Source organism: Dicentrarchus labrax, unplaced genomic scaffold (assembly GCF_905237075.1).
Source record: "Dicentrarchus labrax unplaced genomic scaffold, dlabrax2021, whole genome shotgun sequence".
Classification (NCBI taxonomy): Eukaryota; Metazoa; Chordata; class Actinopteri; family Moronidae; genus Dicentrarchus; species Dicentrarchus labrax.
The window spans coordinates 10338864-10357276 of NW_026136705.1; the positions used below are offsets into that span (position 1 = coordinate 10338864).

General features: G+C 42.8%; 1 protein-coding gene across 2 annotated transcripts in view; it reads right to left on the minus strand.

Moving 5' to 3' along the window:
- spns2 (SPNS lysolipid transporter 2, sphingosine-1-phosphate) overlaps positions 1 to 17910 on the minus strand; it is a 61920-nt gene extending 44010 nt beyond the window's left edge. For both annotated transcript variants that reach the window (XM_051400329.1, XM_051400330.1), the window contains exon 1: positions 17444 to 17910. In XM_051400329.1, the coding sequence (XP_051256289.1) occupies positions 17444 to 17675 (232 nt within the window). In that variant the 5' untranslated portion in view covers positions 17676 to 17910. The remainder of the gene's footprint in view (positions 1 to 17443) is intronic.
- Positions 17911 to 18413: the final 503 nt, after the last annotated feature.

Consider the following 18413-nt stretch of genomic DNA (forward strand, 5'->3'; position numbering starts at 1 on the left):
ACAGGAAGCAACAAGTCTCATCAAATTAATTCTGCTCCTCTTGAGACCACCAGCTTGGAAAGGTTCAAAGTCTTATTTTCTAACTGCAAAAGAGAAAAGAATTAATGCATCTCTATCCCAGAAATCCTGGCAGTCCAGATGCAACGTAGTGTGCTTGGTAGTGCTAGCTGACTCTCTGTGAAACTGGCAGGCTGGTCCTAGGGATTGCAACACAGCTCATGAAAATGGAACAGCGGCATGACTAACATTTTAAAAAGCTGGCTGCCTCTGATCTGTCTGCTCCTCTCCTCTGAGCACAGCAGACCAGCGTAACCTAGCATAACCTGACCTCTAGACTAGACTAGTGCACCTGAGTCTCTGTAACTTTCAGAAGTAACTCATGCATAATGTCCTTGTCATCATCTCTGGGACTTTGCCTTGGAGGGCAATGAGGAAGATCACAGTCATGCCAGCAAACAACTGCACCCGACATAATAGATACTGGTGGTTCTGCTGTCCTCGGCATTGCCTCAACTGGCTTGTCTATTTGTCAACAGAGAGACGCAGCATGTTCCAAAGGCGGTGCGATGCAGAGGCAGGTGCAGGTTGGACTGTGACAGGGAGCAGCAACATACGTCAGATTCCTGTCATATGAGTCAAACCACCTGCTCACATTCTCACACTGCAGGCAGCATTCTTGCTCAAGCGCTACACTCACAACTCCTCACCTTGTTTCTTTTCCGTAATGATGAGGCTTAAAAAGGTGCCGGTTTTCACCCAGTTTCATTGAAACCCACAGTTCAGTTAATCAATAATAATAGGGAGGATTTGAATTTCTTAAATTGGCATTCCCTAAGAACACATACTTTTAGTTGCACCATCATTTCTGCTTTAACGTGTGGTAACTATTTCTGGTTAGCACACAATGTGGCAATCATGCAGAAACTGCCTCAAGGCAGGTGAGACTCAATTCACATTTCTAGTCAGGTAAATCTCAGTGACTGATGGAAGAATTCAGATCACATTTTTAAGCACCTCAGGATTTAGTTAATTCTCTTGTCCAAAGAGACTCAAAATAGAAAAGCAGGCAGGGGTCTGCTGAACTGATCTTCCTCCCTTCACTCACACGCAAACTTGAAACCACTTATAATCCTAAAACACACCAGGTTGTCATCCCTACATGGCCTTGGCAGACAGGTCGGCAGTGACAGCGACTCTGCCCCCCTGTCAAGCCTGTCAAACAGCGACAGCAGTGTTTAACAGTGTACAGTACAACTGCAGCTGCACTCTAATTAGCCTGGAAGAAGTGCACCCACACACACACACACACACACACACACACACATACATTGACACATACACACAGCCTGCTGGGAGGGGGATTCCTACGCCAGATGGTGGAGCGTCCCTCCTGGACAGTCTGCATTTGTCTGAGCCACACCCGTCTACAATTACCAGACAATTAATAAAGGTAGAGTTGGCAAAATGTTATTTTACTGTAAGATTAGGAAACCAGAGCTGTTGATGTTAAATGATGTTAAAGCCAGTGTGGGACAAAGTCCTGCTGTGAGAAGATTATATCTGTTAAGAACATGAAAATATTGTACGAGAAGTTCATATGATATAAATAACATGCTTTATTCCAGCAGCTAATGTGTATATCAATTTAAATAAGTGGTGGAAGTCAGTGTTTATTGTGCTGGATTCAAGTGCAATGAGCTGTGTAATGCACTGTGCTAATCTGTAAGGGATTACAGAGAGCCAGCAGTTCTGTGTTTGTGTAGCAGCCTATCACTGCTATCATCTCTACTCCCAATGAGGCCTTTTAATGCCTGGCAATCACACTGTCCCCTTGATTTCTCTTTCTTCCTGTTTTGCTTGGTCTCCCCTACATTTCCCCTTCTGCAGCCTTTAAGTTGTGTCTCTTTTATTTTCCCTTTGTCTCTTTTTTTTACCTTGGTCAACCTGAGATTAATGTTTTTGGACTTCTGTAACAACCATGACTTATTAAGACAAAGGGATTCAGTAACGTATCTGATGATGAGGTACCACAGCCCTCGTCCAAGCTGGCAGCGCCCAGTTTAGTTGCCATGGCAATGACGTACGGGCACTCAAAGAGATAAAGGTCAAGAGACCACAAAGGAACTCGGCTTTCCAAGCTTTCTAATACTCGCATCCACTTTGTGTTTCATTTCACAACGCAGCATTTGGTAACATGTCCCTAAATATTATTATATATACCAGAAGTACGACACCATAGCCACACTGAAAAGAGGGCTATTTCACATTATAGCTACATGTCAGGTCACCACTGTGGTTGTGGCAACAGTGCAAATATAACCCAACGGATCCATTTAACTGAACAACATTAATTAGTTTCTCAAGTCTCAGGCCTCCAGGGGTTTGTGTTCATCTGAGCGTGATGCCAGGCAAGAAACATTGCAGGAATGTGGATCTTCCTGACAGCACACAACAATAACACCAGATACTTCCATTTTCAATTCAAGGTAACAGGAAACACAGCAAAGCACACGCACTTTGTAGGCCACTCCCTCTGACACACACACAGTACACAGTACACTCCTTGAGTTTACCTTCATACCAAATAAACATAACGAATAAGCATAAAAGAAGTGGGCCGCAAGTTCATAATGTTTTGTCATTTATTTAACATTCTGACTTTGAATTACACACCTGCACTTGAGTCCATTTGTAACAGAGCAATCCAGAGCCACGTTTATGTATTCTTTGACACTTAAGGACCCCTTTCATGAATTTATTGTGATGCTGAACTGTACATACTAAATGCTCCCTGCAGTCAAAACACAGAGTTGACACAGAGTCTGGGGCCAGTTTGGAGCTGACACTTATTCCACCCTCTCATAAAGTCCGCCTTTATGGCCACTTTTTTTAAGTGTAGGTTTAGAAAAAATGACTCAAATTGGTGAATGTTAACATGCCACAAAAGCTGCATTTAGAGCAGTGAATGGTGAGCGATCATTCTTCAATATGAATAGTACTTTCTTTCAGTCTTTGCCGTTTCCATTAATGAGGCTACCAGTAGGCTGTTCACTAACTGTACAAGCTAGGAGACATGAATTAATATAGATCAATGCAGCTCCAGATAAACATATATTTTAGCACCATGTTTTCAAAAAAAACCAAACACATCTGAACTTTGACTTCAAATTACATGCAACGCCACAGAGGATTCTTCAGTTAATACAACATGATAGTGTGATACAGCGTGATTTAAATGAGGATACAGCATGCTGTTTTTGCAAGGCCAGCTTTCGTGCAGTGACGCACGCTGCCAGCATTACTCCTCTGGGACCACCATACACTCACAAATACACCATAAGTGAACACACACACACCCACACACACCGCACCCCATGTAGCCATACACAGATATGCACACACAGAGCTCCTTCAGCTTGGAGAGGACAGATTTCATACCAAATCCCCAACAGAGACTTAAGGATCTCCAGCCCCTCTTGGTTCTATTTCTGCGCGGAGAAACTAGGCTAAGAGGAAGGAGAGAATAGCGGCCCAATTTAACAGTGGCGAGTGTCGGAGAGACACAGAGAGAGAGAGACGGAGATAGAGGAGAGGAGTCATGAAGAGCAAAGAAATAGGTGATGGCTACAGTCTGGGTTGGATAAATCTTGTAAACCATATGTTTCCATTGTTTATATATATAGTATATGTGTGTGTGTTCCCCTTTCCCCTGGTTTTCCTGCGTGTGTGTCTGAGTGAGAGGGAGCCAATGGATGGAAGTCATTCATTCTGGCCAGAGTGTGACGGGCAGCGGTGAACCGCTCTGCTGATGTGGCCAGATCTTTCCCGTTCATTCCTGCAAAGGGGTGATCCCTTTTCATGTGTCAACCCCATCAGTATAAATAGTCTGGGAAAGGAAGAACAGGGGGGGATATAATGAGTGAGGAGAGGTGCATCTTTTCTGGTTGTTCTTGTAACCAATTTTTGGATTTGAGCATGTGAGAGACAGTACGAGACAGCAGGAGGAGAGAGCAACACAGTGCAGAGACAGGCCGGGGTGCAGAGTGTCTCAGACTGCAGCGAGGAGAAAGCTGACCACAAATATGCCCGACTGTGGCCGGCGGGCTCCTGACCGACTGCTCTCCTCCCTTGCCATGTGGCCACAGTGGGCGGGGGAGTGCTTTTTCCATTCCACTTCCTTTCCCTGCCACACAGAAAGGAAACGTGCTGCAGATGTCTGGGAAACATTGCGGAGCTGCCTGCACGGGAGGGCCTCACAGCTCAAACAAGAGAATAAAATCAGCAAGTGTGTGAGTGTGCTAGAAAGTTCAAGTCCTGCAGCCCTGTTGGTAGCGAACACACAACTTCACCCAAACCCATTTGTACTGTACACTGTGTGAGAAATACAGTAAGATCTTATAGCCATTCAACTGACAAAGCTTAGAGGCTACAGTTCTGAAGCAAGAAATAAAATATTGTCCATCTGAGAGAGGAGCCATGATTAAAGGTAAACTATGAAGTTTTTGACCACTAGTAGCACGATGGTGCAATGTTTTTACAAGTGGGTACCTGTCTTGTATCTGTCTATGTATCATGCACGTGAACAAAGATGCATATTGATGCATTTGAGCAAACAGGGGGTGCGAATTACATCCTGTTGTTGGTTTCTAGTCTACTGATCAACAGTTGGTTAATCTGCCAAGAAATGTAGCTATCAAGAAAACATTAAAGTAAACAATGCACAAAAATGTTTTATGAAAAACATACTCAACATATTTGCTAGACCTCAATGAAAACATAACTTTTGTTTGTTTACAAGATGTAGCTATTGACAGCACTGATGATAGAGGAGAGAGAACCCACCTAAACCTGCATGATTTGGATAGTACACATGAAGGCCAGGCTGTCACATTCAGGATATTCATATTAGTTTAATTCTACTGTTTACCTTTCAGTAATTGAGACGAGTGAAACAACTATTGCTTACTGCTCACTGTGTAGTGTTTTGTTGTCCTATTTCAGACAGTTTTCCATCATGCAAATATAAAAACTATTTATGAAACCCACCAATCTACAATTCAAACTTGTATGGACAATAAAAAATATTTCCACTCCAAATAAAAAGTTAGACTGCTGGTTTCAGTTCATCTTCCTTTTTTTAATTTGCCAAAGTTGATTTGTGGATTCCATTTCAATTGTCCACTAACCGTCAGACTTTTAGTTTCATATAATGGTCTAAATGCTATTTTTGAACTGAAACTGACTCACTTTTTTTTTTGTTGCTGCTTTTGGTGTGGATGCCATACCATGCAAATGTAATGTAATGCTTAAAGTTTAATTACCAATTCATCATTATATTACAGCAAGGTGTGTGAGGATGAATATGCTGTTATTTCCGTGATAAAACCACTATGACATTTGAGACAGCTTTCACTCTAATCTGCTAAATTTGTGACAGCCAAACTGGGGCGAAATCAAATTCAAGGCCTGTAGGTTTGCCAGCCTCACCACTTTGATTAATAGGGCTTTTTTTATCCTAATTTTCTTTCACTAATCAAAAGCTTGAATTCAGCTCAAGGACCACGGTGCATTAGTCCCAGCCAGTACGTGCTAAATATTTGATGGTAGTGGAGAGGATGCATAGTGAAGCATTGAAGGAGCAGACTAAACCTATATCTCATCAATAATACACCCAGAGCCAGCCCACTTGTTCATATGAGATAATGCATTAGATGTATTGGAAAGAGATGCAGTGAAGCAAAGCAAAGGTATTTGAGATGAGATGAGACTGTCTGACTGCCAGGGGATCTCCGTGAGCTGCACTCGTTCACACCGCCGTCTCTCAGGAATACTGAACAGCAGTTGAACTCAACCTTGAATGTGGACCCGGAGGCGTGTTACTTATGTGGAATTTTGAAAAGGAGCAACGTTAACCAGAGAAAATCAGTGAGAGATAGTTTGATCTAATAGTGAAGTAATACGGACAGTATCCCTTTCACAAACCCACAAAAATGCCCTGAGGTTTACATTCAGTCTTGGACTGTTTACACATAATGCCAGAAAACAGCCTCAATCCATAAAAAAGTATGCACAATGGCCTTGTGCCTTTTATACAGTATACAATACATATACAGTGTGATTTCTGTCAAACCTTTTGCCTGCTGGAGTCACAAAAAAAAAGGCAGAGGATCAGACTTGATAAGAGTCTTCCTCTGGTGAACATGAATGTCTGTACAAAATTTTGTGGCAATCCCTCAAATAGCTGTTGAGATATTCCAGTTTGACTGACAGACCACAGGACCGGCTGACACATTGCCATCCATAAAATTCACCCAGGGACACACACCATACCAACCATGCTTTGCTCTTTTTAATTATGGAAATGTAGGGTGGTTATGTCAATGTAGGGACGGTTTGTCCAATAAAACAGCATACGAGTTCACATACATTACTCTGTGTGTATGTGTATGTGTATGTGTATGTGTATGTGTATGTGTGTGTGTGTGTGCCACTGTCAGCACATGTGAATCTGAAAAATCCCGTCAGTAATCCCAGCGCTTTTTTACATAACAGTGCAGAGGATTAAAGTCATTATGTAGTGATTTTTAATGAGATTTCATTTCTCCACTCTCACTTTCTTTTCTCATCTCTCCGTGGTGAGGATGTGGGGAATCCACTATGGGGGGTATGTGGGGTACAGTCAAGACAAGCTTTCTTCCATGATCTTACTTAATGACACTCATTTAGACAATGCATCTTTAATTAACCAAAGATAAAGCAGCATGCTCTAGAATATTGCCAAAATATTCATTTGAATACTTCATACTTTACCTGTCTACTCTAAAAACAATATATTTCTGTGCTTTCAGCTTGACAGCTGACTCATACTTCATCTGACTTCCCCTTGATTCACTCACAGCGTGAGCTGTAAAGCATAACAATAAAATGTCTCCAGGCTGTCAAACTGACTGTCTAGACCTCAATGTTGTTATATCGAAAAGAGAAGGTGCAAAGTGACCCAAAGCCATGATAAAAAGAGAAGAAAATAGGTAAAGATTCATATTTTTAGCTCAGTTAAGCATCAACCAACTACAGCACAACATCTTCTCTGGGTAATCTCAGTGCCTAGCTCCACAAAATGGAGAATTCAGGGGTAGTAGGGACCCAGCATATTTTTTAAATATATTTTTAATTTTATTTTCCAAGAATGTATGATTTATTGTGAATTTTAAATCCATAGACTACCATTTAATGTCCCATTAAAAAAAAGAAGTATTTTTTGCTGGCCCAGGTTTTTTGGCCCTGGGATGTTGCCACGATCTCTGCCATGCAATTTAGCGCCCATTGTGTAAAAGGCTGTTCGACTGGATCGGCTAAGGCTAAGTATACTACTGAAACAGGGAAGGGCTCTCTGCAATATTTGGTCTGTACACAGTAATAACATTTGTCATAAATGAGTTTGTTACTCCCACACATCAACAATGATTCTCCATGGCAGCCACAACTACTCCATCTGGGCCATAAGTAATGGGATGTATCTGTCACTCCTATCGCGTACAGTTGGCTACATACTGTGTGTGTACTACAATAACTGCTATACATATATATATCAGCTACTTTAATGCTATATGACTCCTGGGAGTTTATAGATCTATAAATATGAATGTCAAACATGTTTTTTTCATCTTCAGACTTCCTCCTGTATTCCCATCACAAATACAGCCAGAGGTAAGACCAATCAGACATGTAAAAGCATTTTCGTTCTGAGATGCTGTCAAGGTGACCTGTTTATAGCTGTAGTGACATTACTCAAAAGCAATCCTATCAATGACACTCTCACACTGTGCCTTCAGTTCAGGTAAGTCACTAATTTTACAACTCAATTCATCCCGGTTATGGGGAGGACAGTTTAGTTAGGGCTGTGGGGCTCATCTTTCATTGTCTCATGAATAAGATATGCATCTCATTACTCCCTCTGCTATTTCATCAAAGACTCTGAGAAACCCAAATATGTCTTTTTGCACAAACTTATAAAAGATGACCTCAGAGGCCAATCTAACTCTCACAGGGCCTCAAAGGGGAAATTATTATTAAGAACAATTTGATTTCCCTTTAACTCATATATATACAAGGCGAAACTGAACTCTACAAAGTTTTTAGTCAGCTTTCTCAATCATGAGGCGTGAGCATGACAGAAGTAGAATTTTTCTTGTGGGAATACACACCAAGGCATCTTTTTTGTTCCTGTCTGACTCCCTTCGCATACCACATCTATTTAATTAAAGAATAGCCCACATACCTATAGCACAGTACAAAGCCTCAGGCCATAAATGCACTTATCAGTCACTCATTAAACTCTACTAAGATGCAAATGAAGCGTTGCACTACTTCTTCTGCTTCAATCAACAACCTGAATGACAGCACAGGCTACTGCAGTAGGCAGCAGCCTTATCTCCTAAACATCACTAAATATCTAAATCATGTAGAAAAAGTACCATTGTATTGTATTCCACAGCTACCACATTCGGCAACAGATTCAGCCTGATGTATAATGTTCAGTGTTATAAATACATGCAATCAAAATGTAATCATTTTAGAAGTGGTGTGGTGACAGGCCGCCTGTAGGTTTATGTATTTAAACGTGGGCCAGTAAACATTTATGGTGTTGAAGAATCAAAAGAACGCTGTAATAACCCACTCTGGGCAGTGAGGTGTAACCAGCCATTCTAGTGTACAACTGCACTGCAGAAACAAACACATAAACTCCCTGTCATAAAGCCTGTCATTGTCTCATACGCAAATTCTCCCACAGTGCAGCCAGAAAAAGAACAACACAGATGCAGAAGTCTACTTGCCTGCTAATCAAGCTGTACAGTGTTAAATTAGCCACAATTTAAATGAGAGGCTGGACTGATTGAAAAACATAACATGGTGCTGCCAGACTATGGTCCAGCAATAAGTTTAATACCTGCATATGCACGCCCCTGTGACAACACTGACGTCTTGGAAACACAAAACTAATGACACATTCTCATGGGAATTCAAACCTAAGTGTGAACCGTTTACAGCAGAAAAACACACTAAGAGCTGTGTATGTATGTGTGTGTGTGTCCACCTCTGACCCAAGGCATTAACAGTCTGTGACAGAGGTCAGTGCTCTCAGTCAACCCCGGTTCTTCTTCCCACAAACACAGTAATGCATACGCCAAACACAGTAATGAAAATCCTACTGCAATCTCATCGAGCCCTGACAACATAACAGATATCCACAAATGAAATCATAAAAAGAGCTGATGAAACATGTGAGGGGACGCACAAACACACACAAGACCTTATCCTGGGCCTGATTGGTGGATATAAAAGATTGCATAATCCCGCTGCCAGGCTCACTATTTACTCTATCACATGTAAATGGGGGAAAAGATTAAATTTTTCCTCAAGAAGGGAGGCTTTTCAAATATAGGGTTGCTGTAAATAAGCACTCTAAATATTATTCTAGCAGCTGTGAGAGCTTCCAGCAGCTGAGAGCTAATATCACTGCTAGTTGCAGGTCTGCTTTCACAATCGCTGGCACAACCATAACTTGTGCAGCAAGCAGGTCAATATTAGATCCCAGCCCTCTGAAGAACAACTTGTTAATTTGTCAGAGAAGAATCCAATTTCAGTGTGTCTCTGGACATTACGGTTTCATCACTTGTAACAAATTCCAAGCTGTTGTTCTGTTGATCAATATTCAGTGTGTGTGTGTGTGTGTGTGTGTGTGTGTGTGTGTGTGTGTGTGTGTGTGTGTGTGTTTCACAAGGACAAGAAATGGATTTCTTTGTCTTATATATTTCCATTTCTTCATTGCATGTATCAGTGGTCTCGGCCAAAACACTGAACTCAGGGGAACATTTGAATCTGACCTCAATATAGACATTTCACTTGTTTGTATTGCTTTGTTTGTTCTCAATTTTTTTAAATGTCTCCTGGTGTGTGTGTTGAAATGGATGAAAATGTCACAGACTGTTCGGGGTGGCTGGAGGAAAGGGAAATGTACAGTGTAGTCTGAGCACAGAAAAAAAACAGGTCTATGACTGTTCAACTGCAGAATAACGTGCAATGATATTGTTGTTTTCTGAGTATTATCCCATACAGTGCATTATTGATATAGAAACAATCCAATACATGCATATTTTCATTCAACATTGCAGCTCGGACATTTTCCTGTCAAATTTTGCTGTGATAATCAGAAGAGATGGAATACAGCAGTGTGTTTTTCCTATTGCATTTTTCAAGCAGGGATGAGCTGGTATTTGACAGTGTGTCAAACACAGCAAAGTGCTCAACACATCCCAAATCTCTCCTCCTTCCTTCCTGCAATCTTGCCATCTGCCTGAAGAGATGAATTTCAGCTCTTTCTTGAGGTAAACACTCAAGTCACAAGTCTTCTTAGATAACGAGACAGGAAGGGAGGGGTCTTTTTAACATGCGGGGCAAATTACGAATGGAGGTTCGGATGGAGAGTGGGAGGATCCCTGTGCTTCATCGTGATTCATGTGCTAAAAACTGTTTATTTATTTATATAACATGTTTATTTCAGGTCCGCAATCCTAAAGCAAACCTGTTAGTGGGTGAAACACCAGCAGCCCTTCCTTATGTCCACACACACACACTCCTCTGATGACAAAGGGGAGGTCAGTGATAATCAGGCAGCCACTCACCTTCACATGTCAAAGATCAACAGGCAGCTTGAGCAAGCACTGTTGTCTTTTACAAGTAGACTCGTCAAGCCACTGGAAGTTAAAAGATAAGAACCCGTTACGAGTTTTAATGATAAGAAAAGGCACTGTATGTTGAAACAGTCACTCATGTTCTTGCCTGATATTGGATTTTGTTAAGAGCATGGTGTGACGCTTTGTTCTGAATCGGTGTGTGTCGGGGGATTTCAAAGTCTGACACCCCCACCCCCCACCAGACAGAATCCAGACAACTGCCAATTGGCTGAGTTATGACTCAGAGAAGAAGTACAATGTTAGATGCAAATTGCAGCAATCATGCACTAGGGTTTTTAAGTGTCTTAATTGCCTCCATGGGCTGTGTCACTGCTGCAGCTCCGAGTTGGAGAGTGGGCCAAATCCACCAAGTATATCTAGCAGCTCAAACGTAAAGGACAAACATGAAGAAGGTTGAACGTCCAAATATGGTTTGTGGTAATCATATTTATCTCAACATACCAAGCTTTAGGCTAAGAGAAAAAAGTCATAGTAGGACTACACAAGTTTCAAAAATACTTTATTTTCACCCTACTTTACCTCTGATTGGCTGATTAAGTTTAGGCATGAGGAGTGGTGAGATGGTTAGTGTTAAAAAAAAAAGAAACCCAATCAGAGGCAGAGTAGGGGGTGGGCTGCAGCTGGACCCTTCTCAAATCCACAGTCAAACTACAACAACACCGGCATGTCCCTCTCACCTCACGCATTGTCTTTGCTTCAAGTCTCTCCCTCCACTCCCCCCCTTCAACTCACAGTTAGAAAACCTCTGGTCTATAGCATGTGCAGCACAGAGTATAAATACCCACTCCAGAATGCAACACGCGTAATGGCCTCATAACTGTGATGAGTGATGTAGGACGCAAAGTTGGGGTGATGCCAAAATAACAGCTGTATGGAGGGGAAGAGACCCAACAAAGTGACCATCAGCGAAGCCATGAAATGGTTCCTTCATAGCCGGGAGGTCACAGGGTGAAGGCTGTTGCGAGGGAAGAGTGTCTGCTCGATGCTAGAATCGGGAGTAGCCACATGAAAGGGCCTGCACTGGCAGAGGAAGAAGCTCCGTCTAATTCCACCGGTTACTATTACAGACGTCGGCTGAATCGGAGCCTAAAGAATACACAGACTATTTTCTCACAGCAGTGGGAATGGCATGCCAGGATATAGACATAAAGAGATTAGTGGGATATCTGTGGGAAACCAGTCTGGAAAAGTCCACTCGGTAGGATATTGTTTAATTGTTAATGACTCTGTTAAACATCTGTTGAATGGTGTCAACATTTTGCTGTCAACATTTAAAAAAAAAAAAGATTTTCAAAGATGTTGAAATATACTGTAGTAAAAATGTGCAGAAGTGGTGATGTTGCTTTTCAAAGAGATGTTTCATACGGAACAGTGTAATTCGAAACAGCTCAACATCAGATGGAAAAAGCAAGGGTTAGAAAGAGGCAGCAAGCCTATAAAGTAAATTACTAGAGGCCCCTCCATCTTTTTAATGCCTCTGCTGTTGTTTGGGGACCTTTAATGTGAAAACTATAAAACAAGAGAGGGTGAAATAAGGAGAGGAGTGAAGGGTGAACCAACCGACAACTAAACCCCAAAGCATCTTGAGCATGGCCCACACAGCCTCTTACACATTTTGGTAGTGAGGAGACACTTCCTGTGTGTCTAATCCTGACATATTCCGCTGCAACACAACAGATCTGCACTGACTTTTTTGTAGCTTTAAAAAAGGGCCAGAGACATTCCACATTTGGGATTGTGGTGTAGTGGACACCTACACTATCTTCACTTCTCTTCTCTTCTAGCCTCTGTGGAACTGAAAGTGGTTCTCTTTCCTTGCATTTTGAGCACTTCCACTCAGAAAGACTGCTTAAGATTGTGACAGACCGGAAAACATGAAGAACACAGAAAATAAGCTCAGCATTTACCCTGTGATTACTTTACGAGAAAATGCTAATGCAGAGGAATGCCCTGGGCTTAATGTGGACAGTGATAATGAGTAGCCACAGAGGAGCTGGACAAATGGACCAGGAATGAATCTGTACAGCCTGTCAGACTGGATCGACTGCTCCATCTTTCTTACAGTGTGGCAAAGAGCTCGCCTTAAGAAGATTATTACCACACTGTCATCTGTGTCTATATGCAAGATGCCAAAGGTTCACATGCAAGGGTCCTGCAGTTGTCCAATGGGATGTGACCCTGTTTTGGGGTATTCCTGGAATGACAGCTTGACTGAGACAACTCAGCTTAAAGTGCCTGGTGGAAGCGCTAATCTGCAGCTCCCCAACATCTCTGTTCAGATTAGGCTGCAGTCAGTAACCCCCAAAATGCCTCTTTGCTGGCTGAGAAGGGGGTGACTGGGTGCACACAGGGGGGTGGCTAGAGTTAACATACACCAGGGTTTACTTACTTACCAAGCAAATAACTTTAAGTGCTGAATGTCTGCCTCCCATATCCTAATATTCTCTAAAAAAACACTTAATCCCCTCTTTATGATAAGCTGTCGAGGAGCTTGGACTGTCTGCTGTGGGACTACGGAGAGACCACCAACAGGATTTAAGGTTTCCAAGCCACCTCAAATTAAATTAAATATAGTGGCCCTCTAAATCTCAGAGCTCTTATGCACTCTAAAAATCAAATGGAATATAAGTGGCTGTGGATTAAATGGCTGCTTCCAAAGGCCAGTCACAAGTGACCCAACTGGGGCATCGTAAGTCATCTGGCTCTGCTCTGGTCTCCACTGCAATCTTGTAGTCAGTGCATCTCAATTCCCTGCATACCTCATCCAGACACCCTCAAATGTCCCAGACACTCCCCATTTCTGCCTTGTCTGCATCACAGACAAGGAGCACTCCAGGTCAGATCTGATCCACCAGCTGAACAGCTGAGCCAAGTGTCCAACTCACTGTTTGTAGCTGACTGCTGTCTTTCACACCCTCCTCCTCTTCTGCACTCTTCAAACTTAATAGTGGGCTCCTCTGTGACTGTTCACACTTCGATCTGGCCCATAAGTGTGTCTGACAAAAACCAGATCACTGTCTTTTTGCCAATTCCACAACATAAAGGAATGGAAAATTCAGAAATTTGAACTGCTTGTAGCCCTCTGATGATCCCCAGTTGAACGCACTGCATCACAAAAATGAAACAGATATTCTAAATGCATTTCAAAAGGAATGGAAAGAGCAGTTTATGGGATGGAGAACTTGAAAAGTTAATGTATTAATTTGATTAGATTACAGTTAATTTCATTCCCAGACTTGAAGTAAGCCACTGAAATCTGAAGGACGTTACAATATATATGGACTTTGGTTTTTCACTCATTCTATTGCCACACTGAGATCAAAAACATCCCTTCCAATATGCAGCAGTTTAAGTCTCAAGTCTCATACAATTACTTTGTTTTGAAGCTGTCCCTCCTCACAAACTTGTGGTATTAAATAGTCAAGTCTTGTATAAAACATATTGGCAGTATATCTATCAAATCCAGAGCAATACAAACAAAAAAAAGAAGAGGTATTGTGAATTTTCCCTTCTTTTGTGGTTCTTACCATCATCTTGGAGTGTTGTCAAGTGTTGGAATCATAGATGGCAGTTTATATGTGGTGTTTTTTTTATGTGTGTGTGTGTGTGGCTTCACCTCTGACACTGGAAATTAACAGAAAGATCTGAGTCTTTGACCCTGCTGCTGTGCATGGGTGCAATTTTCCCATCATTGTTGTGGAGCAGAATAGCCCCGGTGTCTGGAATGGTCGCCCTCTGTCTCTGTGACAATGCTTTAGTGATCCACACACACTACAGTAATGGCTGTTGGTACAAAGACCTTTTGACGTCGAGGGGGAACGGCCGCACTCTGGCTCAACGCTGCCTGCATTCTGCGTCCACTTCCCTCTGACTGCCTGCCACTGCAGCAGCCAGCCCCTCCCCTCACAACTCCCCTCTTTCATTCAGCCCCTCTTGAAATGGTGGGGAGGGTCTTTTCTAACGTGTATGTTTGTGTGTGTGTGTGTGTGTGTGTGTGTGTGTGTGTGTGTGTGTGTGTGTGTGTGTGTGTGTGCACTCATGCTTGCTTAATTGACATTAAAATCTATGAGTTGGGATGCGCTTTGGGTACCTGCTGCTACTGAAAGGGTTTGAATGAGAACAAAAAAGCTGGAGAAACAGTGATTAGAGACAAAAAGAGCTGATGGTAGACAAGGAAGAAGGCGGTGGAAATGAAAAGTAGACAAACTGATATTTAATTTCACTTAGAATAGTGTAAAGCTCAGAAACTGCATCAGGAAAAGACAACATTTAGGGTGAACGTTGATTCAACAGCACAATATTGATATCATATATTCAAATACCATACAGCTCTATGTTACGCCACTCCACACACACACACAACACACACACACACAAACACACACACACACACACACACACACACACAACAACCAACACAGATGCGCTGCTTCCACCACCTAATTACTACTGCAATGTAGCTCACACAGCAGGAAAGAAGAGAAAGGCTTGAAGAGAGATAGAAGGAAATGGAAGCAGGAGGGAGAATGGCAGATCAGCTCATGCTGCATCTATTAGTTGTGTCGGATGCACATGGTTGCTGGTCCTCATTCTGTACGAGGGACCAACGCACATGCTGCACATGCATAATGCACAACGGTCCAGCAGCGTTCAGGTGGCAGGATTTGGGAAGAGAAGGGACTCTCTGCACCACATGCACCGAGCACAGCCTCTCCCCACGAGGTTTAGCCCAAGCTGCTGCAACCACCCCCCTCCCTCCATCCCCTCCCCTCCCCAACCCCATCCTCCTGCGCTCCCTTCCTCCTCCCTTTTTCACGTTCTCCTCATCTCTCCTCAGTCACTTGTCCTCCCGTCACAGCACAGCAAGCGCTCGGAGGTCCAGCGAAGGATTTTCTGCCTTGCAACTCATGAGATATGAACAGCAGAGGCAGTAGTGGCAGGATCATGATGGAGAGGACAGAGGAGAATAGAGTTGTTTCTGAGGCCCCTAATGAGGGGTTTCCTCTGATCAAAGCACGAGGAGGTCTAAGTACAAATCGCTACTGTAGAGGGAGACTGACTCACCCACGACTGAGGATGAGGATGTAGCTTGTCAGTTAAACTGCTGTGACTGTCTGAGTGGTGCTTGAAGACGCTAAGATTAGATAGGCCACATCAACACATTCTTGGCGTGGCTGTAGGTCGAGCTGCTGTAATGATCATTTAGGCGCCCAAGGCTTTGTGACTTGACTCTTTACAGTTGACAGACTGGACCTGAAACCTTCAGGACAATGAGCCGGAGGCATGAGGCTACTTAAGTGTACACATTGTTCTGTGTGAATGAACCACTCCTTCTCTGAGCCAGGGGCTACGGAGTGAAATTATACACATTTTTTCCAGATGTATCAGTTTCAGGAATCTTGATGTCGCATAATTATATATGTAGCAAATAACGTGGGAAGAAGTAAAAGGATACAATCACAAGTAAGATTTCTGTTGTGTGAGTATTTCGCACACGTAAGTCAGTAAGAGTATCACTACACACTTGCACTTCAACCAGGAGGCATCTCTTTGTACGGAAGAGCCTCTCTCCCCATGAACCCACTTCCCTCCATTCTCTGTGCTGCAGCAATATCTTTAACCTGTTCAGCGCCACAGTCAATTTTCCAAGCCTTGGTAAGTAGCCTAAATAAAAAAATCCAGCCCCCAAATATTGGTAAAACTAATATGAGGACAAATGTTGACCTGATCTAATGAAACATGATGATATGTTATAGCACCATCATTAATTTTAACAAAAGGACAATTCTTGCTTAACAAGGAATCCATAATAATACACTAAAATTAAAAAGACCCATGAGGGACCATCAGAAACATGGCATGAAACTGTATGGGCTTATAGACCCATACCTTTTTCTTACAATATATAACAGACACAACAATATATTTATAATTAGTAATCTTCACAATCAGTTATTTATCAGTCCATAATTGAGCTCAGACAAATGCACTGCTCACATTTTACCACACTCCAATACTACAGGCTTAATGTCTATCTGTACACAGTGTTCAGTTTTAATAAACTATGTTCTGGGCCTACAGTGAGGAAATGCGGACACTTGAGGAGGATTAACACCACATGGCCTCGTCACAGCATCACACAGCGAGCTGCCGCACAACACACACAGGCAGCCTATTACATGTTGGACTAAATCGCTCCCAGAAACGGCGAAGAACTAATGACTGATTCTTCACAGTGATACTCTCTCTCTCTCTCTCTCTCTCTCTCTCTCTTTCTCTTTTTGCAGTCGCTGAAACTGGTCTGACAGCGACATACACACACACACTCAGGTTTGTGGATGAAGAGTTGATCGCCTTAATTGATTGACCTGCAATTATCTACCAGCCCCGGGTTAAAATCATTACTGTGAAGCATTTTCTTGAGTGATAGCGAATACATGTGGGCTAAATGTTTTTATTTAACCACAGCACACACAGTCTACAACCATGAAAACACACAACAGCCTTGTGCGTTTAGATTGTCCACTGCGCTTAGGCAAGCCCATTGTTCCGCCCGTCTCCGCTGAGGTGAGCTGATGGAACATCTCACAGGCAATTAAAGCAGGTACAGTCACTCCAGCAAATAAAGAGAAATAACTAAAAATATATTCTGATATAGCAGAAAGACAGAGAGAAGTCAGGTCTCTTACCGGCTACAGTGTATCTATCCATGTAATTCAGGACGTTCCCAAAACTGAGGATCCCGGCGGCGGCAGCCGGTGAACGGCATCTGAGGAGCGCTGCCTGGAATTTCTGCCCCGGTTTGCAAGGGTGAAGGTCCGGGTTGGATTTCAGTCCGGGACTCATGCTGCCCGACAGCGTGCGCACCTCATCCGAACTGCTGCAGCCCTCAATCTCGCACCCATCGCTCTCCACACACATTTTCTGGCACGAAAGATCCAGCGCAGAAAAAAAAATAACAGAGAGCGGGAGAATGGAGAGGAAAATAGTTCAACAAGGACCAGACTCGGCGATGGACTGTAATTTCAGTAGAAATTAAACGCAGTGAAATGGTTGTCGTAAGAGTTGAAGCGCAGGAGCGGCTCTTGTTGGGATCATATTTTGCTCGCAGTGTGCGGTGACGGACGGGCTGTGCGCTCCTTAGTGTTTTTTTTAAGGACGGAGCGCTGTAGTGCAGGGGGGTGTGACCTGGCTGTAAAAACTCCTCCCCTGTAGTCCTGCAGCGAATGATGGAGCCGCACCTGACGCTGTAGTGAAGATGCCGGGGAATTGTGCGGGTGGAAAAACCTTTCTGTTATTTAGGGTAGCTGACAGTGGTGGGAAATGGGTGGGTGGGTGTGTCTTCATTTATTTATATATTTATTAATCCTCATCGATCACCTAGATGAGAAATTATTACTACTGAATAACTACAGGCCAACAGAAGTAGGTCACTTTGCACAGCTACCGTGTCGCCCCTGGTGTGCAGGGCCCCAATACATCTTTGAGTGAAATGTCAGATTTTGATTGATTTAGTCTAGGCCCCCATACCTGTCTTCCTGACAGCCATGGCCTTTTATAAACAGTTTCTGTAAAAGATGAAATCAATGTATGTATAAAACACAAGTGCTTTACAGATAGATGAGATTATGAAATTAACTAATTGGTGATACATCCATA